The sequence below is a fragment of the Cucurbita pepo genome, chromosome 7 (assembly GCF_057944985.1).
Source record: "Cucurbita pepo subsp. pepo isolate OVF chromosome 7, ASM5794498v1, whole genome shotgun sequence".
Lineage (NCBI taxonomy): Eukaryota > Viridiplantae > Streptophyta > Magnoliopsida > Cucurbitales > Cucurbitaceae > Cucurbita > Cucurbita pepo.
In genome coordinates, this window is record NC_141804.1 from 11,893,627 (window position 1) to 11,918,418 (window position 24,792).

A 24,792-nucleotide genomic window follows, 5' to 3' on the forward strand; every position below is an offset into this window, starting at 1 on the left:
AATACATCTCCATTAGTATGAATTGGTACGAGGCTTTTCGAAAAAACAAAAAACAAAGTCATATGCTCATACCATTGTAGAGAGTCAGTGAGGAAAGACGAGAAAATGAAAAACAATGGAGTCAATATTACGAAGGAAGCCAAAATATGATTGTGTATATACAGTTGATGTATTTACCAGTAATCCCCACAAGAGCATTTGCCGTCTTTGAAGTGATGAAACCGCTTATTATCTCTAACAATCAACTCTCTTCCAACAATCTTTGACATGATCTTGATTGCATTGTGACAATCGCCGCAGATCCGAAGATTCTTGATGATTCTCAGCGTCGTTCTCGCAGGCGTACTGATCAATCCGTAAGCAATGGCTAACCGCTCGCTGTGGTATTGCAAAGCTTGCTGTTTAGCCTCCTCATCAATGTCATGAAGCACATATCTTGTATCTGGCACATACCCTGCTTCTCTCATTTGTCCATTCAATCCTTTAAGCTTTCCCCCTTCCCCCTCTTCTTTGTAAGGCATTGCACATCTAAACTCCCTCACTCTGTCCTCCTCCAACATGTTGGTGGCCGATTGCTTCCTTGGGGGAGGGAGCGGTGGCTTGGCAACCGTGGGCGCCATGGACGGGTCATAAGAGAATATCAGCTCTTCGGCTCGATCTTCAAGCTCGATGTTTCCATGCAGTCGAGCGTAGATTCTAAGGGCATCCCAGATTTTGGCTGTGGGGCTGATGGGCATTTTCTTAATGAACTCTTCTGCTTCAATCAAATGGCCAGATTTCCCAAGAACATCAACAACTCCCAAATAATGTTCAATTTCAGGAATGATTCCATATTCATTTTCCATCGAGTTAAAGTAAAATAAACCTTCCTCCACAGCTTCAGCCATGGCACAAGCTGCTAACACCGCTAGAAATGTTTCAGAATTTGGCTGCAACCCCACATTCTTCATTCGCTCAAACAAGGCCAATCCACCATCTCCTTGCCCATTCTCTCCATACCCCTTGATCATCAAATTCCACGTCCTAATATCCCTGTCAGGCATTTTATCAAACACCCTGCGCGCATCTTTCATACAGCCACAACAAGAGTACATTTCGATCAATTTATTGTTCAATCCCACATCCCCACTAAATTTCGTCCCTTTCAACAGCCTATCCACCCTTCTCCCAGCCTCAAGCAACTTAAAATTGCAACAAGAATTCAACAAAGCAGTAAAAATACCATAATCAAGATTAGCACCTTGGCCAATAAATTCCAGAACGTCCATTACCTCACCCGCCTCGCATAGAGCCACTAAATCCACCGTCGACGGAAGACTAAGAACAGAATCGCTCGTCCGGTTCTGAGATTTGGAGAGAGTGTTCGTCGTGGTTTGGCCGTCGTACCGGCGAGCCGGCTTCCGGTTGCTGGAATTGGAGAGAGCATTAGGGCAGAAGAGCGTGGGTCGGAAGGATTTGACCGCGGGAGAGTGAAATGGGATGATTCGCGATGTGAAATTGGTAGTGATAATGGAGTTTGGAGTGGTCTGAGAAGGAATCGAGGAAGCCATTGGTGTGCTGTTTTTGTTATCTTAAAAGGAAGAGCGTTGGTGGGGGCATAGAGCCCAGAAGATGGCCAAGAACTTTGTTGCGATAATTGGACGTGTAGAAACAAAATATCTGGACTTCATAAATGTCCAGGATTTTTTTTTTTTTTTTTTTTTTTTTTTTAATATTTTAATTCTACCGTAATTAAAATTTTTAATTTTAAAATGTTATATCAAACCTAAAATTGATAAAATTGAAATTAGAAGCGCTTAACCCGAATATTGGCGGTACACGACTCTCCGCAATGGTATGATGATGATGACTTCCTTGGAGGAGGCTTAACTCTTTTTTTTTTGGAGTCATTTGTTCGACATTTGAGGATTTACCAATTTACCAATCTATTGGCACGACTAAGTTTAGGGCCATCCGAGGATTTACCAATCTATGAGAACGATACCTTCTTTTGGAGGATTTACCAATCTATGGGATGGGAACGACTAAGTTTAGGGCATGGCTCTGATACCTTGTTAGACGACTAAGTTTAGGGCATGGCTCTGATACCTTGTTAGACGAACACGACTCTCCACAATGGTATGATATTGTCCACTTTGAGCATAAGCTCTCATGACTTTACTTGGGTAAACCCATGATCATTCCCTAAATTAGCCGATGTGGGACTTTTATCATAACCCGAATATTGGCGGTATGATCTGATAATCCGAATAATACTTGACGTTTGTAAGAAATATATGCAAGTGATGAGTTTGTAAATCGTGAACAATTGATATTCTAGTTTAACAAGTATAATCATTTTGAAATAATTTTAAAAAAAATGTGGTAACTCTAACCAAGGAGTATGCTAGTTTGAAGCTAATTAGCATTTGATTTATTTGCCAAAACTCAAGAGACTGATTAAGAAGTACAGTGGCAAAAGAGTGAAATATACGAAAAGGGAAACCATAAAGCTAGGTCGATGTATCCTGTTCTAATGGCTGCTACAGCCATGACAATGCCAGAGAGGTGCAAATGCATATCACTCATGCTATAAAGTACTATCAAATTATGTAATCTGACCATTCCGAGATGAACGACGTATGGTCCATCGACTCTCCAGGGATGTCCTCCAGCTGCGATGGCTTCTCCTTCCCTCCCACCAGCCGTGCTGGATTGCCCACCGCAGTCGTCCGTGGTGGCACATCAATGAGCACCACTGACCCCGCACCGATCTTAGCTCCTTCTCCGATCTTCACATTGCCCAGAATTGTGGCTCCAGCGCCGATCAAAACCCCGTCGCCGATCTTTGGGTGCCTGTCTCCACACATCTTTCCTGTCCCTCCAAGAGTGACATGGTGAAGAATTGATACATTGTTGCCTATCACTGCAGTCTCACCTACTACTAGCCCGGTGGCGTGATCCAACATAATGCCTTTCCCAATCCTTGCTGCTGGGTGAATGTCGATGGCGAAGACATCGGAGATGCGAGATTGAAGTGCCAGAGCTAGCGGCCTGCGTGATTGAGTCCACAGCTTGTGAGCCACACGATGAGCCTAAAACAGAAATCACTAACTGTATCAGTAAAATCAAGTAGTCCATATATATTCATATAACGTTCAAAACAAAAGAAACACAAAGCATTTAACATAAGGAACTTACTTCTCTTTCCCTCTATAGTTTAGTTGTAAATCATAATATGATTCAGATTGTTATACTTGTTCCTAGTTTATATTCAAACAAAGAATCAGTACATGAAAGGGAAATCCGTATTCTTTATTATATTGTTAGTTTCGTATTTCTCGTGATCCGGTAGTAGTAGTAGCCAGTCAACTCAGAAAAATCACAATCTTCGAATCAATTCCAGAGTCTGTGTTCAAATCAATCGAACGATGAAATTTTCATCTAATGAAACCAAAACCCTAAGAATCCCTAATTTAGGGCAAAATGCTTTCAATCCCTAATAATTCAATCAACAGAAAAAACGCCATTTCACCAAATTCAAGAGCAAATTGGAAATTGCAACTTCTAACCTGGCACGACAAGAATCCTTTGTAATTAAGGAGGCAGTGTGAGAAGGAAACGCATGCCGGATCACGTTCTCGAGTCGCTCGCAGATCCGCAATGGCGGCGGATCGTAGAGTGGGATCAGTGGAGAAAGCGTTGAGGAAAAGATCATAAAGAAGAGTGGAAAGAAGAGTAGAGGAGCAAAGTTTGTTCCCTAAATGAAACGAAAGCGATCTCTCAAGCGATGAATGTGACAAAATCGTCGAGTAAAGATAGCTCGCCAACGCCGGTTCTGACTCAGCGTCTCGTCGCGCCTCGGCTTTAATCTGCGCCCACAGCCACGTCTCGTCGTCGTTCGCAGTAGGCTCCATCGCCGTCGCCGGAGACTGACACGAAAATCGAAGCTTGCCGACTGGCATAGCCGGCTTTAGGAGAGGTGCAGTGAGTGAACTAAAAACGACGACGATACAAACAACAGATAAATCAAAAATATAGAATTATGCTAAATTCTAAAATAAAATACTTAAAAAATTATTATATTCTTTCCAAAAATTTTAATTTTAACATTCTAATAATTTTTTTTTTTTTTAATTTCATGTCTAAATCGAGTAAAAAAGAACAACATTTTGAATAATCTTTTTTATCATAAAGATAATTTTGGAATATTTTTAACTTTTATAAAAGTAACACTATTTTTTAAACAATTGCAAAGTAAAAACTATTTTTTTTTTATCATTTAGTATAAAACTTTTAAATCAGGATGAATTTACCAAACTACCCTTCTAACGAATAAATATTTACAAAAATGTTTCTTAATTATTACTTATTTTAATCTTTAAATAAATAAACAAATAATTTGCTTTGTATTTTAAATCTTTTAAATCTTTTTATTTTAGTACAAAATTAAATGAAAAAAAAAAAAAAAAAAAAAAAAAAAACAACAAGAGGGCCAAGTTGGAATTTAAACCATTTGTTTAACTAAAATAAATTTCTTGGAAATTTAAAATTATTGTTTATTTCTCCGCTGAATTAATGGAAACTAAACTATGGGCGAGGAATTAAATGATGCAATGTGTTTAGACATAAACTTTTTATTTTAATGCCTACGAAAATCAAATAATAATGATGTGTTTCCAATATTGCCCCTCTAAAGCCGAAATGTGTGAATTGAAAAGGTTTGCGTCCCTGGTATCGTAAAATCAAAGCTTTTGATTTCATGATTTTGAATGCCCAGTTTTGTTAGCAGCACACAGAGTCATAAAAGGCTGTATTACCCAGTTGAATTTTTTAATTCATGCTTATTGGTCGATGAACGGTTATATCTTAATGCCGTGATGTTATAGCGGGAGTTGAAACAAGATCGATTCTACTTACATACCCATGAACAAAAATTTGGTTTGGATACATCTACCTGTGGTTGTGGTAGCTAGTCACGGTAACAAAGTGTCAATCACTATAAACAAAGTGTTTATAAGTGTATCTCTCACACTCTCACCATACAAAATGATATCTTTCAGTTCTTTGATGATGAATTATTTATCTACTTGGTATCTGTTAGATGAACACGACTCTACACAATGATGTAATATTGTCCATTTTGAGCATAAGCTCTCATGAATTTGCTTTGCGCTTCCCTAAAATACCTCATATCAATAGGAAGAGTATTATTTGATTATAAACTCATGGTCATTCCCTAAATTAGTCGATGTGAGACTTTCATCATCCAACCGTATCTAGTAGTTATGTGTTCACTATGGTAGATGGACCTATTTGTCGACGTTCAACATTATAGTCTACTATTGCATTGTCTACCACTAAAGCAGAGTATATGATAGTCACCGAAGCTTTTAAATAAACTATTTGGATACATATCTAAATTTTGAGACGTGAAGTCATTGTCATTTTGTATTTGACTAAAGACAATTAAGAGGAATTTTGTAAGAGAGACTTTGCAGTGTGAGAAATACATTTGTAAGCATTTTTGTTTTTTTTTTTTAATAGTGATTGGTTACTACTGAATGAGAATTTATTCTCTCAGAGTGAAGTTCTATACAAATCTTCGTCTCTTTGTTTAATTTATGTTCATAGGTGTGTGAGTACAATCGATATTACTTCTGTTACAACGATGAAAAGGGTAATCTTCAAAGAATCGAAAAGAAGCAAAATGAAGGCCTATATATACTCCCCACGTTTCACCATTCTTCTACACTTGGGTATGAAGATGAAGATCCCCACCATTGATTTCAGTGAGGTGAACGGAGACAACAGGGCCAGAGCCTTGTCCGTCCTTCACGACGCTTGCCTCAATTGGGGCTTCTTTATGGTACCATCTTCATATTTTTTAATATCTGTTCTTCGTGTTCATCGTGTAAATGGATATCTGTTCTTGTTGCGCAGATAGAGAATCATGGAATTGAAGAAGCTGTGTTGGAGAAGGTGAAGCTATTGGTGAACACACACTATGATGAGACAATGAAAGACAAGTTTTATGATTCAGAAATGGCCAAAAACTTGGGCAAAATTCAATTATTTGATGTGGATTGGGAATCCACGTTCTTCATTTCCCATAAACCAACCTCTAATATCTCTCGATTTCCCAACATCTCGGATCATCTTTGGTAATTTCCCCTTCTAAATTAGCTAAATTAAATCATATTTTGTGAAGGAACTAACGAATCATAGATGAACAGCAAAGCAATGGAAGAAGAGTATATACCTCAGCTGGTAATGATAGCAGAGAAGCTTGCAGAGTTAATGTGCGAGAATCTTGGCCTGCAAAAGACACATATTAAGCAGCTATTCAATGGAACTAAAGGGCCTTCTGTCGGAACAAAAGTAGCGAAATACCCAGAATGCCCTCGGCCGGAGCTCGTGAGAGGGCTCCGAGAGCACACCGACGCCGGCGGAATCATTCTCCTACTGCAAGACGACAAAGTTCCGGGACTGGAGTTCCAGAAAGACGGCGAGTGGTTCAAAATCCCGCCGTCCAAGAACAACGCTATTTTCGTCAACATCGGCGACCAAATCGAGGTTCTGACCAACGGCAAATATAAGAGCGTTTTGCACCGCGTTTTGGCGGAGAAGGAGGGGAGTCGGCTGTCGATTGCTACGTTTTATAATCCGGCGACCGACGCCGTTGTTTCACCGGCGGCGGAGGCTCTGTATCCTGGTGGCTATAGGTTTGAGGATTATTTGAAATTCTACAACACTACGAAATTTGGAGATAAAGAGAAGAGGTTTGGATCGATGAAGAACATGTGAGCGTCACAGCGCTTTTGTTGACTTTTCGTTTTCAAGGATTATGTATGTTATGGTCTCTTTCTTGCTTCATCCTTTTGTTTCCTAATAATAAAAAAGAAATGAGTAACATGACGTCTCGAATTCAAGTTTCAAATCATAAAACATGGAGCGTTCTATAATACCCAACTTGACATTATTAGATTTGATGGGCGTATTCATAGTGGCTTTAAAAAGCGGTTGGCTCTTCACCACCTGGGTTTGTAGTATGTTCGAAGGGTTGGGTTGTTCGTCCGTTAAAGCGGCATGTGAGCTGGGTTCAGAACGACGTGAGATAGTTCGGTCCATATCCGGTGTGGGCGTTAGAGTATTGAAATAACCTTTCCCTAGCACGAGAGGACCAGGAAGTGTTGAGGATTGTTGGGACATGGGTTTATAAGTAAAGGAATACGTCTCCCTTGGTATGAGGCCTTTTGGTAAGCCGAAAGCAAAGCCATGAGAGCTTATGCTCAAAGTAGAGAATATCATACCATCGTGGAAAGTCGTGATTCCTAACATGATATCAGAAACATGCCCTAAACTTAGTCATATCAATAGAATCATCAAATGTCGTGATTCCTAACAAGGAAACAGAGTCACGCCCTAAACTTAGCTATATCAATAGAATCCTCAAATATCGAACAAAGAATTGTGGGCTTCGAAGGTGTAGTCAAAAGTGACTAAAGTGTCGAACAAACCCTTTGTCCGAGGGCTCCAAAGAAAGGAGTCGAGCCTCGACTAAGGGGAGAGGCTATCGTGCCAATTTCTTGGACCCCTTTGGTTAGCATTGATTATATTCCCTTGGTATCTCCTAAAACTAAGTACTTTTTCTTCACCAGCTACGTATTTATGTGTAAATGCCAAAGGTAAAAAAAAGGGTATGATTTTCTTGTTTTTTTCAAACCTCTGTTATTATCCCTTTGACCATACACCAATCTAATAATTTCAATTATTTAGGAGCGAAGAAAGCCCTCGGCCACCACCAACCCTTTCAGAGTCTTCCATTGGATGCTTTTGCTGGATGGACGGCGCTGCCAACGGATGCAACCGGCAACCACAAACAAACTTCAAGAACCTGTTCTTTACTTTTATTCTTCTTCATACTTGAAGTGGAAGAACTTTAATTGCTGTTCATCTCTTTTTTTTTTTTTTTGATTGAATGTAATTTATTCGGCTAATTAATACAATTATTGTTGTTGTTATTTATTATTATTCCCAATTTTCCGTTCCCCCGCCCTCCTCCGCCATCTGTCGCTGCCTTCCCTCCTTTTTCGGACCGCTTGGTGGCGCGCACAGCATCGGAACAATTTCCCTCTTCAATTATTCACTCAGGATTCGTCAAAGGTTCGTTTTCTTTCTTCTTCTTTCGTCTATGTTGATCTTCCGCCATCTGAGGTTGTGTTTTGAGTTCTGTTTTTCGTGCTAATTTTTCTTTTACAACGATCGAAGAATATTCCCTTTTGAATTTCGAATAAATGTTTCTGCCTATTCATTTCGGAAGATTATTTCTGAAGATTGCGGTTCTGTTCGTGACACCTTTTCAGTCCATTCGGTGCAATACAAGGGATATCTTTGTTTGGTAGCTTTTGGGTTTACATCAACAAAAGTTTTGTTTTCTAAACTAAAATAACCCGATCGGTGCTGTGCAGAGCCCTGTGATTGTTGCATATTTGGGTTTCAGTGATGGATAAGAAGGAAGCGACGGGGAGCCCTGGTTGGGGCGCTTCACTTTTCCTGCAGACGACCGAAGATGTTGCAACCGATGAGGGCGGCAGTCCACTACAGAGACTGCAGCGTCAAGTTAATAAAGTGCTTCAAGGCTTTTCAAGTCCTCCTCAACTCAAAACTCCAGGAACCTATAATCCTGAACTTCTCACAACCCAAAAGCGTCAGTGGGCGAACTTTCAGTTGCACTACTTGGTTAGCCTTTTCATTCTACTCAATTTTGATTGTTTGTCATTGTTTATATACTGGAACTTCTTTGTGTGCAAAATTTTAGGACCATCGATCTCAGAAGCAGCCAAGTAGGATATTTGAGAGCATGGTTGTTGTTGGCCTTCATCCTAATTGTGATATTCGGGCACTTCAGGAGCAATATGTTGCAAGGAAGTCAGAAGCTCATATTGAACCACAGGTGGGTTTTATTCTCATTCTCAATCGAACTTAGTCCTTCAAATCAATAGGTTCTTGAATTATTAATTGTGAGTTCATGTCAGGTCCTATTTGTGTACCCTCCAGAGAAGCAGTTGCCGCTCAAAGACAAGGACCTTCTTTCATTCTGCTTTCCAGGAGGTGTGGAGGTTGGTTGTTCATTCCGACTTTTCTCATATATTTGGCACATTCTTTCTGTAACAGCTCAAGCTCACCGCTAGCAAATGTTGTCTTCCCTTCATGGTTTTCAAAACGCATCTACTAGGGAGCGGTTTTCACACCCTTTATAAATAATGTTTCGTTCTCCTCCCCAACCGATGTGGGATCTCACAATCCATCCCCCTTCGGAGCCCAGCGTCCTTGCTGACACATTGTCCAGTATCTGGCTCTGATATCATTTGTAACGGCCCAAACCCACCGCTAGCAGATATTATCCTCTTTGGGCTTTTCCTCAAGGTTTTTAAAATGCGTCTACTAGATAGAGGTTTCCACACCCTTATAAAGAATGTTTTGAATGTTTTGTTCACCATTACCCTCTGGTACATTAATGCTTCTTTAGAGTCTTGGATCACTGTCTTTCTTTCCTAAGATTTGATTATGTGACTACAGGTTCACGCTGTTGAAAAAACTCCTTCCATGAGTGAGTTGAACGAGATTCTTCTCGGGCAGGTATTCTTTTTGGAAAACGCATTGGAACTTAGTTTTTAGGATACTTTAAGAACACTGCCTTGTTTCCATCATTGGTAATACCATTAGTCCTCTAGTGTTCGAATAAGATCTAAATCTAAGAAAATCTTCAATGTATTTGTAACTTGACTCAATCGGTATGTTAAATTTGCAGGAACACTTCAAACAAAGTGACCTCTCATTTGTATTCCGCTTACAGGTACTAGAGTGAATTTAGGACCCCTAAAGTAGAGGCCACAATTTACACTCATTTGCTAACTATGCTTTGCAGGTTGCTGATGATTCGACATTGTATGGATGCTGTGTTTTAGTTGAAGAATTAGTGCAGAAACCATCTGGGTTACTTTCAGTTTCTGAAAAAGCACCTTCCTACTCATCCTTGAGTCGTTACGTACTAACCACACGCAGATGCTATTGCATCCTATCTCGCTTGCCATTCTTCGAATTACATTTTGGTGTGTTGAATAGGTATACATGTAAACATATTAATTTGGAATCCTATTTCCTCATATTACTTTTTTATCTCAATTTTCTAACCTTTCATTTTTATGAACTTTCCTGTAGCATCCTCACTGAAGAAAGGCTGGAAAGATTAACAAAAGGTATTGGTGTTTTGAATTTGGAATCCACAGAGAATTTGAGCATTGAAGAAGATTTGGTAGAAGACATAGGTTGCATGACCTTGGATCAGAATGCAGCTGAAGACATGTCTGAGGGAAAAGAGGAAGATTCACAAAGAACGATGGGAGATGAAAATCATATTGATCATCAAATATCAAAGGGCATTAGTGAGGATATCGATGTTGTTCATAAGGAAACTCGTGATATCAATGTTGATGATTTTACAAGAAACAAGCAGGCAACTGATAGGCGTTTTCCAAATGCTGTTCTACCTCTCCTCCGTTATTATCAATACGAAAGCTCTGAATCGTCCTCGAGGTATATGATTGTAAACTAGTTATTTACTTGTGTGTGTACTAATCACTGATTGTAAACTCATTTTGAACTTTGAAGTTGTATTTTGTAGTTTTCAGGGGTCTCCAAGTGAAGACAGAAACTTCAGGAGTGATGCTGATGACACAGAGACAGAGGAAGCATCTTTCTCCGGCCAGGATGATTCCACTGACCTACTTGATATTCTTGAAAGGGCCAAGGTTCTGTAGATTTCACAATTGTGCTTTTGTATGTCGCTCTCTTGCTATTATCTTCAAATTTTTTTCCGTATTTACAGAAAAATAAGAAAGGATCGTTACAAATCATATGCGAGTATTACGGGTTGCATTACCCTGGTAGGGGATGTTCTGTTAAGTTTCATCCTTTGGAGCACCTGCATCCCATGGAATATCATAGATCAGGTGAAACAGTTCTGCATGTTGCTGGCTCAACCATTGATCCAAGATCATGTAGTACAAGTCTTGAATTAGCTGAGGTAATTTTAGTAATAATATTTAGGATTAGCTTTTGATTCCTCAATTTAGCATACATCTTGTTGATGTCTCAGGCACAAGGTGCTCTCATGGTAGAGGAGGAAGCAAATGCCTTGTCAATATGGACTGTTGCAAGCATTTGTGGTTCTTTACGCCTAGACCATGTAAGTATATGCCCACCTTAGAACTAAACCTTTTGAAACTCAATTGATTTGTTTTTCCACAGATCTTATCCATTTTAGCTGGAGCACTGCTGGAGAAGCAGATTGTGATTGTCTGTTCTAATTTGGTACATGATTCTTCTTACACCATGTTTGGCTGTTGATTGGACATCTCGTTTGTTAAGTATTTCGTATACAACCTGCAGGGCATCCTATCGGCTTCAGTTTTATCGATTATCCCTATGATTCGTCCCTACCAATGGCAAAGCTTGCTGATGCCAGTATGATTTCTGATCTCTGATAGTTATGTCTTGTTTTGGAGGATATTTGTGTTTGTTCATAAACATAAACATTCAGGTGTTACCAAATGACATGCTGGACTTTTTGGATGCCCCTGTTCCTTACATTGTAAGTATTTTATTTGCAGCTATTTCTTGTAACGTTTCTAATCGATTTCTTACGAGAACTTCCAAGTAGGTTGGTGTGAAGAGTAGAACCAGTGAAATACAGTCAAAGTTAGCCAATGCAATTTTGGTTGATGTGAACAAGAACCAGGTAGAATTTTGATGTTCATACAATTTAATTTTGCATTAATTAAGGTATTTGATTGGCATGAATATTGTGTTGGGATATGAATCTTGATGCCTATTTCTAGTAAAGGACCTGGTAGAGATATATTTGGTAGATTATATTTCGTAGATTAAAACTTTTAGCCAATATTGTCTCTAAGTGTACATACTTTTAGCCAATATTCCTCCTTAAATTTTCTCTCTCCTATTCTTTGTGTTCATCTTGATCAAGTGTGTGTTGTTATGCAATTCTAACCTATTGAACATGATAGGTGAAGGCCCCGACAATACCAGAGCTGCCAAAACAAAAGGAGTTATTCGCATCGTTAAGACCATATCATGCAGAGCTAGTTGGAGAGAGTTATTTAGGAAGAAAGAGGCCTGTGCATGAATGCACTGATGTCCAGGTTTTTTCTTTCTTCCTTCTTCTTAATTGGTATTCCCAATCATCTGTTTTGAAAAGTTTTGTGTTTATTGCGCTTATAGGTTGAAGCTGCCAAGGGTTTCCTCAAAGTGCTAAGATTGTACTTGGACTCTCTCTGCTCTAACCTCCGTTCACATACAATTACTAATGTACAATCGAACGATGATAAGGTTGGCTCGTAATCATTTTCGAAGTGTGGTTGCTTACAAGGTTGACTAATAGCTCTAATTGTTTTGTTTGTTCTGTTAGGTATCATTACTCTTGAAGGAGAGCTTCATCGAGTCGTTCCCAAGTCACGATCGGCCATTTTTGAAGGTAATCATCTCTTTTGATGTTTGTATATTTTAAAGGAAGAGGATGATGTAAGAAAAGACTTCATTTTGTATTGTGGTGAGCAGGTTTTTGTGGAGACACAGTTTTTCTCTGTACATACGGACCTCGTTCTCTCTTTCTTCCAGAAGGAATGATCCTCGCTGCCACATGAACGCAAGTTCATTCATGTATAATAATTTCTTATATACTACTGGAAATGATGCTTTTTTATTTTCTTCAATCCATCCATAAGTTCCAATTTTCCTCATACTCCTCTTGGGTTTCTTTGTTTCCCAGACATTTCTACAACATTGTGGCTTTATTTATAGTTTAGCCCTTCAAGAAATCTATAAATCGATAGTGAAAGAGCAAGAATGATATTTATTACCCTTTTTTCTTGAGCTTTTTTCAAGGATTGCAAAGTACTAAATGACAACAAAGCGGTAAAGACCGGGAGGAGAACGAAACACCTTTTATAAGGGTGTAGAAACCTCTCCCTAACAGACACGTTTTAAAAACCTTGAGGGTCAGCCCGAAAGGGAAAGCCCAAAGAAGACAATGTCTATTAGCAGTGGGCTTGAGCCGTTACAAAACCTGTTTGACTTGAATGACTGCCTCGAGCTCTCAGGGAGAGAGAGAGACTAAGTTTGGTTTGGTTTGGTTTGGTTTGGCTTGGCTTACTTTTTAGAAACTAAAGTTTGAGGTGCGTGAAAAGAAATGGTAAATTAGTATTAAAAGAAGTGGGGTTAATAAAGTGAATGAAGCAAGCAAGCAGAAACGGTGCAACAATCCAAGTGGAAGGAAAGTGGAAAGAAAAAGAAAGGAGAAAAGGTGGAAAATGAACAGAAAAGAGAGAGTGAAGCATATGTATGTATGAATAAGTGGAAGGGCAGTGGGATATAGTCTGAAGCAGCTCTGCTGTGGGGTAAATCAACAGAAAAGGTAAAAAGGTGTACATATTTCTTCAGCTGCAGCCGTTTAGCTTCAAACTCCAACTCTTTTACTCTTTTAAATTTCCTTTCCTTTCCTTTTCTTTCCTTTTGTTTTATTATTTTATGGATTTCCGTAGAGATGTCAGAGACAAGGGCTGGCAGGCAGGCAGGCAGGCAGGCAGAACCAGAAGATGCACAGAGTTGCAGTCATAATATGAACACACACAGAGCTAGAGAGAGGTGTGATGAGCATCCCTCCGGCATTATAATCAGAACCATTAGTTTTAAACACATGCACACAAGATTCTGCTCCCTCTCAAATAAATAAATATACCTATTTCTTCTTCTTCTTCTTCTTCTTCTTCTTCTTCTTCCTCCTCATTCAGAGGCAATGAGCGGAGGAAGAAACAGGTTTCCATTCACTGCAGCTCAGTGGCAAGAGCTGGAGCACCAAGCCCTCATCTTCAAGTTCATGGCCTCCGGCATCCCTCTCCCTCCCCATCTCCTCTTCACCATTAACACAACCTCTTTCCACTCTCCTTTCATTTCCACCCTCTTTCCCCACCAATATGCCCACGGTAACTTCACCCATTTTCTTTTAACATTCTTTTTATTACTATTATGTATCATACAAATGTTTCCTCTTTTTGTTGTGTTCAGTTGGATGGAACTACTTGCAAATGGGTTCCGGGAGGAAAATCGACCCTGAGCCTGGAAGGTGCAGAAGAACAGACGGCAAAAAATGGCGATGCTCCAAAGAGGCATTCCCGGATTCTAAGTACTGTGAGAGACATATGCACCGAGGTAAAAACCGTTCAAGAAAGCCTGTGGAAGTTTTGAAAACAACAACTCATTCCCCGGCCATTTCTTCCATCACCCACAACTCCACTCTCCCCTCTGAAACTCATCCCCAACACCTCCACCCTTTTCTCTACCAACATGGCTGTTCTTCTACGCCCCAAAACTCCATCACTTCCTTGCTTCTTGACCCAGATTACAGGTTTGTATCTCCAAAAGAACAAAAAAAAGTTGTTTTTGTGTGATGTCCCATATTGGTTGGAGAGGAGAATGAAACACACTTTATAAGGGTGTGTAAACCTCTCCCTAGCAGACGCGTTTGAAAGCCTTGAGGGAAAGCCTGAAATGGAAAGCCCAAAGAGGACAATATCTGCTAGCGGTGGACATGAGCGGTTACATTTTGTTTCTGATATTTGTTTGGAGGTTAAGCTGATGGTTTTACCCTTTTCTTGTGACTGTGAAGAAGAAACAGGTATGGTTGTGGGGTGAAGGAAGATGTCGTTGATGAGCATCCCTTGCAGTCAGAAGAACGCTGTGGGAACATTAGAGGCTTCTCTGCTTCGAATATGGAAGATTCCTGGCAGCTGAGTCCTCTAACAATGAGCTGCTCTTCCTCATCCTTCAGACACAAGAACTGCTCGCCTTTACAAGGTAGTGACTATTCGTACAAGGAACCAGAGAAGAGTATGCATCACTTCCTTGATGAATGGTCTCCAAAAGACACAGAATCGTGGGTTGATTTGAATACAACTCGGCTTTCAATCTCTATTCCTAACTCGTCGCAGCATGAGTTCAGTTCCAACAACAAGCATTACCAAAATCCATGACCCACCCAGCTGCTTCCAAAATGCATTACAAATAAGTTAGTTTGTTTGTTTATTTGATTTTCTTTGACGACCCACCCAACTGGGGGTTCTGATTGATGTGTCCAAAAATGTACTTGGATTGACAGAGAAATGGTACTGTTCCCATGAGGTGGATTTGTTTGGATGTGTGTGGAAGTTGAACACAACAGTGGTGGTGCAGGCTTGTTCCATAACAAGGATCCAAGTATGCGCGCTTCGATTGCTGTGTTCCCATCCTCTTCACTGTATAAATAATTAGGCCATGAATGCCTAAGGTAAGCAGCAAGCATCCTGGCATCCGTCTGTGTTCTGTGTTCTGAGCTTCGTTCAAGCTTCTATGTCTGTTGTCTTGTAATGATCATAATAATACCATTAATCTTAATGGGAGAGGACCCCAATGGACCACCACTCTGCTGTTATTACGAGGCTTTTTGGAAAAGCCTAAAGTAAAGCCTGAGGTGAGAGCTTATGCTTGGGCGCTGGTATCTCGGAAGAGAGGTACCGAAATTACAAGTCCATGTTTCGAAATTGCCATACCTCACCTATGGTCTCTATAATTATAAGTTCGCTGTCATGCAAAAAAAAACGTGACGTGTTTTTATCATCATAATAATTGTCCATTTACTATTTGAGACGTTAGAATAAAATAGTCCGAAATTATTAATGAAACAAAAATGAGGATTAATCAAAGTCCACGTGGCAGATGTAGAAGTGTTTGGGAAAGTCAAGATTTGGATCTGAATAAATCCGAAATAACAGGTGGATATTTGACTATCAAAAATAAATAAATAAATAAATAAATAAAAGGTTCCGACTCCAAGCGTGATATGTTCTCTCTCTCTCCATTTTAATTTAATTTAATTTTTTTTTTGTTTCCATCATCTCTCTAGACTTCTCAGAAGACGTCGGAGATTCGATTCAATCGCCGATCTTTTCCCCTTCTCCTCGGGAATCACACTTCCTCTTCCTCAACCTCATGTTCCAGATTTTCAAGGTACCACCAACACCACCCTTTTTTTTTTTTTTCCTGTAATTAATTTGAATTAATATGTAATTGTTGGATGGAATCATTATGAGTATATACTTTTTTGGAAGCTCAAAAGTTATATCATATCATTGCGAAAAGTCGGGGTTTTGGGTTGAAGTGTAGTAATGGAAGGGGAGACGGTGTCGTCAGGAGGAGGCGTGGGAAATGGAAGCCAAATTGAGGGGAAAATGGTGCAGACATTTCAGAAGAAGTTCGTTCAAGTTCAGACCATTTTGGACCAAAACAGAGTGCTAATCAACGAAATTAACCAAAATCAGGAGTCCAAAATGCCTCATAATCTCACCAGAAACGTGGGTTTGATTCGCGAGCTCAACAACAACATAAGGAGAGTCGTGGATTTATACGCACATCTCTCCACTTCCTTCACCAAATCCATGGAGCTTTCGTCGGAAGGAGACTCCTCCTCCGCCGCCGCCGCCAAGCCTGGCCACAAGCGCAACCGTCCTCCGCCGTAGCAGCCATGATAATAGTCTCATTCTTTGGTTACAACAATAATTTCGGAGATTTTGTGTGCGAGTGTAGGATGTAATTTGAAGTTAGATTTTGGATTTTTGTTGGTGTGAGTGAGAGGTGATCTGTTTTTTGTTTTTCATTCTATTTTTAAAATGAATTTGTGTGGAGGAAGGGGAGTGTGCTCTTTCATGAATTTGGTACTCCTTTGGGTGCTCTTTCATGAACACAAACCTCCTTATGGGTGCTCTCCTATCAACAAAATACAAAATTAATTAAATAAATACAATCAAGATGCTGTCCAAAAGCCCCAAAACAAAAAGGGTTCAATGAATCATGGCAGCTTTGGAGGGTCTTTTCTTTTCTACGAGTGTAAGAAGCAGATAATAATCATCTTCGAGCCAGTAAAATAGTGAGCCAATAAAATAGTACACTTTCTGATGGCTCAAGGCCAACAGAACGTAAGAAGCAGATAATAATCATCTTTGAGCCAGTAAGAGAGTACACTTTCTAATGATCCGGCTTGAGTTTGATTCGCTTGGACCTTTTCCTTGTAGTTTCATTTAAAGTCAGTATGACTACCTTCTCCTAGTTAAGGAATTAGGTAAATTTAAATTATTGGAGTAAGTTTTGGAATTAGGTAAATTTAATTTAAATTATTGGGAGTAATTTTTTTATGCATGAGCACATAGAGGGCATTTTGGTCATTTAACTCCTAATTCTTGGTTTTGATACTCCAATAACTTTCAAACTTTACCACAAGTCCTAGGGGCATTTTAGATGACTTTCAAATTTCACCACTAAGTGATAGGGGCATTTTTGTCATTTTACTCCTAATTCTGGGTTTTGATACTTAACGTGTTCCTATGGCTTTCAAACTTCACTACAAGTCTTAGAAGCATTTTGGTCATTTAACTTCCTATGGCTTTCAAACTTCACTACAAGTCTTAGAAGCATTTTGGTCATTTAACTCCTAATTTTTGTTTTGATACGTGTTCCAATGGCTTTCAAACTTCACTCCATTATATATATATATATGGGTGAAATTACAATTTTAAAAATTAGAATATGATCAAATAAAGTTTCATACAATTTTGACCAATAATTTAGAGGGTTTTAACATTTAACAATAACTCTCTACCAAATTTGCAATTTAACAGAAAATAAATATTAATACTGGAATATATATATATATATATATAATTATTAATTTAAATCGAAAGAGACTTATAATAAAACAGTGACACCCAACAACACGACACGACGGAGGGACCCAAAGCTACTCTCACTTTTAGCTTCGATTTGGAACGCAGCTTCTCCATGCTTATCCTCACCTTATTTATTTATTTTTATTATTTTTTTCACTTTTAAAAAATGTATAAATTATTGGTTACCTCCAAATTTTAATATTTTAATTAAAGGGCAATTTTGGAATATAAATATGCGATTGCGCAAATTTGGGCCTATTGGATTTCGATGGCCGTTAATGGGTCTGTTGGCCCAATAGTTGGGCTGTGTACAAGACCAAGGATGCGTTTATTTGTGCTCAAATCGTAGAACCAATCTCGACCGTTCATTTTGGAAGCCCTAGATCCGAATCAGCCGTATAAATTTCAATCTGCGGCGGCAGCGTTTCTTCCTCTGGAACGCGCGAAGAACAGAGCTTTCTCTTCTCATAACTTCGATCTTTTACGAGCGGATTTGTCTCTCTTTTTCCAATCTCTCTTTGAAAATGGCGACCCAGATGAGTAAGAAGAGAAAGGTCAGTCCTTGAAATTTCTTAATCTGTACTTATTTCCCCGCCATCTCTACGACAATTGTTCTGTTCTGTAATGTTTTGAGTTCATTATCGTTTGTGTTCGATTTTGTTTCAGTTCGTTGCCGATGGAGTGTTTTTTGCCGAGCTAAACGAGGTTTTGACCAGAGAGTTGGCCGAGGATGGATACTCCGGTGTCGAGGTTAGAGTTACTCCTATGCGCACTGAGATCATCATCCGAGCCACCCGCACTCAAAACGTTCTCGGTTAGTTTACTTTGATTTTGAAATTCAGTTTATTAAACAGACTTCCTTTTTCCTAAATTGGATTAAACGTCTTAGATTAGCACTCATCGATATCGCGTTAGTGATTTTCTTCGAAAATTTTTATTTGTTGTTGTATAGGAGAAAAGGGTAGGAGGATTAGGGAACTCACCTCGGTTGTGCAGAAGCGCTTCAAGTTTCCGGAGAACAGTGTTGAGCTTTACGCCGAGAAAGTTAACAACAGAGGGCTTTGTGCCATTGCCCAAGCTGAGTCTCTTCGCTACAAGCTACTTGGTGGCCTTGCTGTGCGGAGGTACTTTTTTGTTTTCCATCCCATAATTATTAGAAGCATTATTATTATTGGTTTGTTATTGATTTGGCATAGAAATGGATCTATGTTTTATGATAATGATAGAATAAAAAGATCACTGATTCCTTATTTTCTTGCGAACAGCTCTGATGTATGTAGTATTTTGATCATTCTATCAATCACATTTAAGATATAACTTGTAGTTTCATAAGACTTGTTTTTTTTTTTCCTGGGTTCTTATGTATGTCATCTACAAAGCAGATTGGTGTTTTGGTGCCAAATTTGTGTCGGATGGTGACAATATAAATTGAGCTCTTCCATTTGATAATTATTGTGGAATCATTTTGTTTCACACTGTAATCATAGGGAGGAGACATGCTGCTGCTTGGTGGTATCTTTAGGCTTCTTTGTCTGCAGATTGTGATTTTTCTGTCTCTTCTTATTATAATGTTTTCGATGGATGAAGAGTAAGAGTATTATCATGCACAATCATAAAAATATGCAAATCATAAAAATATACAATCAAGTATTATCATGCACAATGTGTTCGTGAAATTACGAACAAATCACACCTATCAATTATCACTTTCTTAACTACAGATCATACAAGGTCATTTTTAATATCATTAGTAGCTAGGAAGCACGGGCACTTCGTTTGACAGAGCTTCCAATAGGGGACACACTAAACTATTGAAAAGAAGTCCCTTTCTTTTTCTTTTTTTTTTTTTTTTTTTTTTTTTAAATTTCAGACATTGGACATGCAAACATGTCTTCCTTGGGAATTTTTGTGGCAAGCTAGAGTGTGTGCGGTGTTGTGGGGTCTTTAGGGGAGATGAATAATAGAATCTTTAGGAGAGTTGGGAGGGGTCTTTCTGATGAGCGGTTTCTTAATTGTAGCTCATTTCTACAGTGGGATGCCCATTTTTGAGCTTTTTTTATGCCCTTGTATTGTTTTATTTATTTATTTATTAATAAAAGTGCTGCTTCCTTGAAATAGTTACGAGGGAACAAACATTTAGCCTAGCCCATTATTATGCGTATTTCCCAATCCATTGCTTATCTTATGACCAAACCTAAAATTTAACCCAACCTTAAATCCCCATCTGACAGGCAGAAAGAAATTGTGACATGATGTACACTTGGTTCATTGCCAAGTCTTCTTCTTCTTTTTTTTTTTTTTTGGTGTTGAATTTGCATGTTTTCAAGTATTCAAGTATTGAATAGATCAATGTATACACAATCCTCAGAAAAAATGTGCTCAAAATGCCAACGTCCTGCCTTTCCAGACGTTAACATGTTACTGTGTCCAGGCTTCTTAAATTATTATTCAAATTGACTTGTAGCCTTGAGTGAGCCTCGTGGTTTGAAAACACAGTTGTCATTAGTATATCAACCTTTTCTATTAATAATATATTTGCATATACACATGGAAACTTTATAGCTTTGAAGAATGGGCAAATCAATATTGTTCTTTTTCTTATTATTAAATTTGATACATGAACTTTGTGGTTTGTGCGTTCTTGTGAATGAGCTTGTCTATTGTTTGAGCCTTTCCTGAAGGCTGGAGCTTTGCTTCAATTTCCCTTTTATTAATAGTTTTAACAAGTTCAAAGTTTAATTTTTGAGCCTATGGGGTTCCATTTTATCGATCTTCTGACTGAGCTATTATAAGTGAGTATCAAAATGAATACATAATATAATATGATCCATGCTGATGTGTGTACTTTTTCCATCAGGGCATGCTATGGTGTCTTGAGATTCGTTATGGAAAGTGGAGCAAAGGGATGCGAGGTTAGCTTGTAGCTCAATCCATTATTATCGCTATATGATGAAAAAAAAATTATATGCGAATGTGGACACGTTAATTCTTAACATTCAAACAGGTGATTGTTAGTGGAAAACTGAGGGCACAGCGTGCAAAGTCTATGAAATTCAAAGATGGATATATGATATCATCTGGTCAACCAGTGAGAGATTATATCGACTCAGCTGTTAGACACGTTCTTCTCAGACAGGTTAGGTTGGATAATAATAAAGCAAGCAAGCAGGCAGTGTGTTTATACGATGAAGTATAATGTTAATTGTGTGTTTTGGGTGTCTCAGGGAGTTCTGGGTATCAAAGTTAAGATCATGCTTGATTGGGATCCCAAGGGCAAGCAAGGCCCTACCACCCCTCTTCCTGATGTTGTGGTAATCCATTCCCCCAAGGAGGAAGAAGAAATCGTGCATAGACCAGCAGCAGCAGCAGCACCACCACCAGTTTTGAGCGCTGATATTGAGGTTGTTCCAGAAGTAGTAATAGCAGCTTGAGAGAGGCTTCTCATCTAGATATTCATCTCTTGGTTTGAGCGTTCTTTTTGATAATCAAACATAATGCATGTGAACAACAGTTTGTAACATTTTTTTTTTGCTTAAATCATTATTTATTTTGGACTCCTGTTTGATTTTATTTTATAAAATTTTTATTTTCTTTTATTTTCATTGCAAAAATTTGAATTATTTACTGAAAAAGATAAATGTGAATAAAACGGAAGTTGAAAGATTAAAACGTGATTTTTATTATTTTAATGAAAATTGCAATAATTTTATTACATCAACGAGAAGCCGAGATCAGGTCCCCGCGCGTATATAAACTAACGTCCCGCCGGAATCTTAAGGGTTCCGACGAGTGAGAGCGGATTCTCATCTTTCTATTATCGGCAAGAGACTCCGATTTTTTTCTGCAATTACGCTTCATATCCATCATCAATTTCTCTTCCATTTTCGTAAGGTTTTGATTAGGTTCTTGGTGATCTTCTACTTTCGTTTCACGATTCACTCTCAAGCTCTCCTGCTGTCGCGTTTTCACCACACCGAATGCGATTCCTGCAATTGTCGCTGGTGACGTTAATTCCAAGCTTCTGGTGCAGATCCTAGATGTCAAGATGATCGGTAACGCGCAGGAGAGGTACAGCCTCTTGATCTCCGATGGCGTTAGTGCCGATGGATGGTTGTTCTCTCCTCTTGTCTTGTTAAAATCTATTCTGGATGTCATTGGTATTGTAACATCTACCAATCCATCAATTCCTGTGTTGAGGAAAAATGGTATGGAAATTCAAAGAAGAGTTCATAATTTGAAGGATGCATCTGGCAGGAGTGTAGAGGAGTTGTGATTACAGATATCTTCTTCATGCCCAAATCCAAGACCATACTGGTTTGACATGGGTGACAGCCTTCCAGGAGTCTGGTGAAGAGATTCTAGGTGTTTCAGCCAAGGAGTTGTAGATGTTGAAGTATGAAGAGCGGGACGATATCAAGTATGAAGTAAAATTTTTGATCAATTTCTGTCCGAGGTGTATTGGATGAACAGAGTATGATATTCCACGTTGGTGTTGGTTGTGGTTGAGAACGAAACACCTTTTTTATAAGGGTATGAAAACCTTTTCATAACAGACGCCTTGAGGGAAAGGCCAAAAAGGACAAAATCTGCTAGAGGTGGACTTGAGCCGTGTAACAGAAAGGTGAAAAATATGGCATATTGATCTTCTGTGAAAAGTATACAAAATTTATAGCTTCAGTTTGCCAAAGAATGGTTAGACTATAGCCAGGTAACTGTCGTATTGTTGAGTGATAGCAAACTACGTTCAGATTGGCATTCTAGGTTGAATGCCGTGGTGGGCTTCGGGTACATCAAGAAGATAAAAGCAAAAGTGGTCTAGATTTCCGGGAAAAGCAAATTCTTTTGAGCAAATGGAAACTTTATATTGAATATGGTGAATTTACAGCAGGAGCCGCATATTACACATATAACACAGAAACAACCACTACAGACAATGGAACATGAGGGACGAAGAATGGAAAATGATAAGATAATTGGTCGAATGTCATCCTCCGACGCTCAGGTCCGCTTTACGGGGTCGAAATTGGAGACACCGATAATTGCACCCAAGATAGCAGTGACAACTACTCCACCGGCGGCAATACTGAGCAAGAAATTCTTGAGAGAAGGGGTAACTCCAGCTCCTGCAGCTTCAGCCACCTCAGGAAGCACCATGGAGGCCGTCAGTGCAGTTGCAGCCAGTCCAGCAATTGCCTTCTCCTTCAAAGAAGCCTGCACTTGGAACTTGGCGCTGCTGGATTTTGATGCAGCAATTGGCTTGTTGGAAGGCCTCAAAGGCAATGCCTTAGCGAAGCCCTCGGTGCTCCTCACTCTCTTCTGGGTCGCATTAGTAATTGGCATAGCCATTGAAACTGCGGAAGTTGAAGCCATCTGATTCTCTCTTGCCTTCTCTTTCAAACTGGATTGAAGCAGCTTTTGTTTAGGTCTCTTCCTGAATTGATTTGAGGAAATAGAGTGAGAGGATAGATAGAGGTGGTGGAAGGGTGAACGAGTTAGCGGTCCAAATTTGAGATATCATGTGGACTTAGTTTCTGTGCCTCTGTCCCATGTGGCAAGTTTTGCACTTGACATTGACGATAACATTATCTTGTTGGTCCAATCACCTTCCAGGAATTGGTTTGCAACACGTTGCCGCAATATCCCACTCTTATTATTATTTTTTTCTCAAAAGCATTGTGGTATACTTTACATTCAGCATTAACTTGTTAATTAATTAGGATTTGCGCACTAAAATTTCGTTTAACTTGTGTTCTATGCCCATTTAACACAGGAATTTGAAGATTGGCTCAAGTTTCATGCTTGTTCTGTAGGGTTGCGGCTACTTCTATAGCTGTGCTGGTTATGGAAAACTGCACTACATCACTGGCTTCTATGAATCCAAAGAGCTTGAGGTACATTCAAATTTGCTTATTGTTCGCTATTGGATAAGTGTGTAGACTAGGAGAAAGTGATTTCACTTCCATTATTTAATGAAGAGATGTGGAGCCAAGATGAGGCCATAGACACACTCTCAACTCAACTCAGCAGAGTAGGGAAATTGTGATATCCCACGTTGGTTGGGGAGGAGAACGAAACACTCGTTCTAACGGTGTGAAAATTTTTCCCTAGCAAATGAGTCTTGAAAGGAAAGTTCAAAGAGGACAATATCTGCTGGTAGTGGACTTGGGTTGGAACTGGGCCAGTATTCACGTAGGTGGACTTAAACGGGGCTATCGGGCCAAGGTCTAAAAACCCAGTGGTGCGCATTTGGTTCTTCCAGTCCTCTATTTTTCTTGAACTTATACAAGACAAAGATAAAAGTAAGCTGCCAGTCCACAGCTTCCCATTACTTGCTTGTTTTGTGCCAGTTTCGATACTGAAAGCTTTCTCATTCTCTCATAGTGTCCTTCCATGTTGTCGGTTGTTGAGAAGCACTTCTCAGTCTCCACTAACAATTGTCCTCCACATTCTCTCCTTCTTCCGCCGCTCTCTGCTGTCCACTTCATTCCCGTATCAAGAACTCTTCAGTATGTCTGATCCTGCAATTATTTTCTCTCATCAGATTCCTTAATTATAACTCTCCCTTTTGTCTCCCAAATGATCTCTTCCTTCATTTCCTCCCCATAATTCTCTTTTCTTTCTTTCACTTTACAGCATAATAGCCTCACTTTACAGCATAATAGCCAGTTGCTGCTCCTTTAAGTTTCTGCGATGCCAAACACAATCCATTTTTGTTTTGTTCACATGGGAAAACATTCCCTTCTCAAATCATTGTAAGAATAGTAGCATGTCTGTAACTCCCCTGTTTTCCTCCATCTCCATTATTAGTGTATTACAAATTCAACAGGAATTTCCCCTTTTTCTCACTTTCCCTTGTTTCAAGACCCTAAACTTGTTCAAACTCGTTCAATTAACAACATCATGGCCATGATTTTGCAGCTCCTACTTGCTTCAGCAAAGATGTTGATCGTTGCCCGTAGGTTGTTTCTTTCATGCCACT

General features: G+C 39.3%; 8 protein-coding genes across 11 annotated transcripts; 5 read left to right on the top strand and 3 right to left on the bottom strand.

The window, feature by feature from the left end:
- Positions 1-106: 106 nt before the first annotated feature.
- Positions 107-1,657, bottom strand: LOC111799059 (pentatricopeptide repeat-containing protein At2g15690, mitochondrial). The gene has a single exon (XM_023682451.2). The coding sequence runs from the start codon at positions 1,548-1,550 to the stop codon at positions 174-176; it is 1,377 nt and encodes a 458-aa protein (XP_023538219.2). The 5' UTR covers positions 1,551-1,657; the 3' UTR covers positions 107-173.
- Positions 1,658-2,387: 730 nt separating this feature from the next.
- Positions 2,388-4,013, bottom strand: SERAT1;1 (serine acetyltransferase 1;1). Its single transcript, XM_023682752.2, has 2 exons — positions 3,552-4,013; positions 2,388-3,074 (listed from the first exon to the last, which is right to left on the bottom strand). The coding sequence occupies exons 1-2, from the start codon at positions 3,942-3,944 to the stop codon at positions 2,583-2,585; spliced, it is 885 nt and encodes a 294-aa protein (XP_023538520.1). The 5' UTR covers positions 3,945-4,013; the 3' UTR covers positions 2,388-2,582.
- Positions 4,014-5,689: 1,676 nt separating this feature from the next.
- Positions 5,690-8,015, top strand: ACO1 (ACC oxidase 1). The gene is made up of 4 exons (XM_087125349.1): positions 5,690-5,848; positions 5,923-6,143; positions 6,216-6,828; positions 7,759-8,015. The coding sequence occupies exons 1-3, from the start codon at positions 5,690-5,692 to the stop codon at positions 6,784-6,786; spliced, it is 951 nt and encodes a 316-aa protein (XP_086981475.1). The 3' UTR covers positions 6,787-6,828; positions 7,759-8,015.
- On the top strand, positions 7,784-12,802 carry LOC111798885 (uncharacterized). The gene is made up of 19 exons (XM_087125348.1): positions 7,784-8,145; positions 8,451-8,721; positions 8,801-8,935; positions 9,018-9,101; positions 9,562-9,621; positions 9,794-9,838; positions 9,911-10,107; positions 10,204-10,578; positions 10,667-10,793; positions 10,871-11,068; positions 11,141-11,230; positions 11,293-11,355; positions 11,434-11,508; positions 11,585-11,635; positions 11,705-11,782; positions 12,069-12,203; positions 12,283-12,390; positions 12,470-12,535; positions 12,619-12,802. Exons 2-19 carry the CDS (start codon positions 8,485-8,487, stop codon positions 12,685-12,687), a joined length of 2,193 nt encoding a protein of 730 aa, XP_086981474.1. The 5' UTR covers positions 7,784-8,145; positions 8,451-8,484; the 3' UTR covers positions 12,688-12,802.
- Positions 12,803-13,070: 268 nt separating this feature from the next.
- LOC111798455 (growth-regulating factor 5) lies at positions 13,071-15,525 on the top strand. 4 transcript variants are annotated; one of them, XM_087125350.1, is made up of 5 exons: positions 13,168-13,474; positions 13,602-13,704; positions 13,851-14,042; positions 14,125-14,464; positions 14,726-15,525. In XM_087125350.1, exons 3-5 carry the CDS (start codon positions 13,856-13,858, stop codon positions 15,087-15,089), a joined length of 891 nt encoding a protein of 296 aa, XP_086981476.1. In that variant the 5' UTR covers positions 13,168-13,474; positions 13,602-13,704; positions 13,851-13,855; the 3' UTR covers positions 15,090-15,525. The 4 variants fall into 4 exon arrangements, with proteins under 4 accessions (XP_023537381.2, XP_023537380.2, XP_086981476.1 ...); XM_023681613.2 differs by having other exon boundaries at positions 13,071-13,704; positions 14,735-15,525; XM_023681612.2 differs by having other exon boundaries at positions 13,166-13,704; positions 14,729-15,525.
- Positions 15,526-15,932: 407 nt separating this feature from the next.
- On the top strand, positions 15,933-16,894 carry LOC111798894 (protein ELF4-LIKE 3). Its single transcript, XM_023682241.2, has one exon. The coding sequence runs from the start codon at positions 16,260-16,262 to the stop codon at positions 16,608-16,610; it is 351 nt and encodes a 116-aa protein (XP_023538009.2). The 5' UTR covers positions 15,933-16,259; the 3' UTR covers positions 16,611-16,894.
- Positions 16,895-18,208: 1,314 nt separating this feature from the next.
- On the top strand, positions 18,209-21,371 carry LOC111799096 (small ribosomal subunit protein uS3x). The gene is made up of 6 exons (XM_023682496.2): positions 18,209-18,367; positions 18,480-18,627; positions 18,766-18,937; positions 20,671-20,725; positions 20,818-20,949; positions 21,038-21,371. The coding sequence occupies exons 1-6, from the start codon at positions 18,338-18,340 to the stop codon at positions 21,242-21,244; spliced, it is 744 nt and encodes a 247-aa protein (XP_023538264.2). The 5' UTR covers positions 18,209-18,337; the 3' UTR covers positions 21,245-21,371.
- Positions 21,372-22,650: 1,279 nt separating this feature from the next.
- LOC111798628 (uncharacterized) lies at positions 22,651-23,309 on the bottom strand. The gene has a single exon (XM_023681885.2). It carries the CDS (start codon positions 23,181-23,183, stop codon positions 22,812-22,814), a length of 372 nt encoding a protein of 123 aa, XP_023537653.2. The 5' UTR covers positions 23,184-23,309; the 3' UTR covers positions 22,651-22,811.
- Between the last annotated feature and the right edge of the window lie 1,483 nt (positions 23,310-24,792).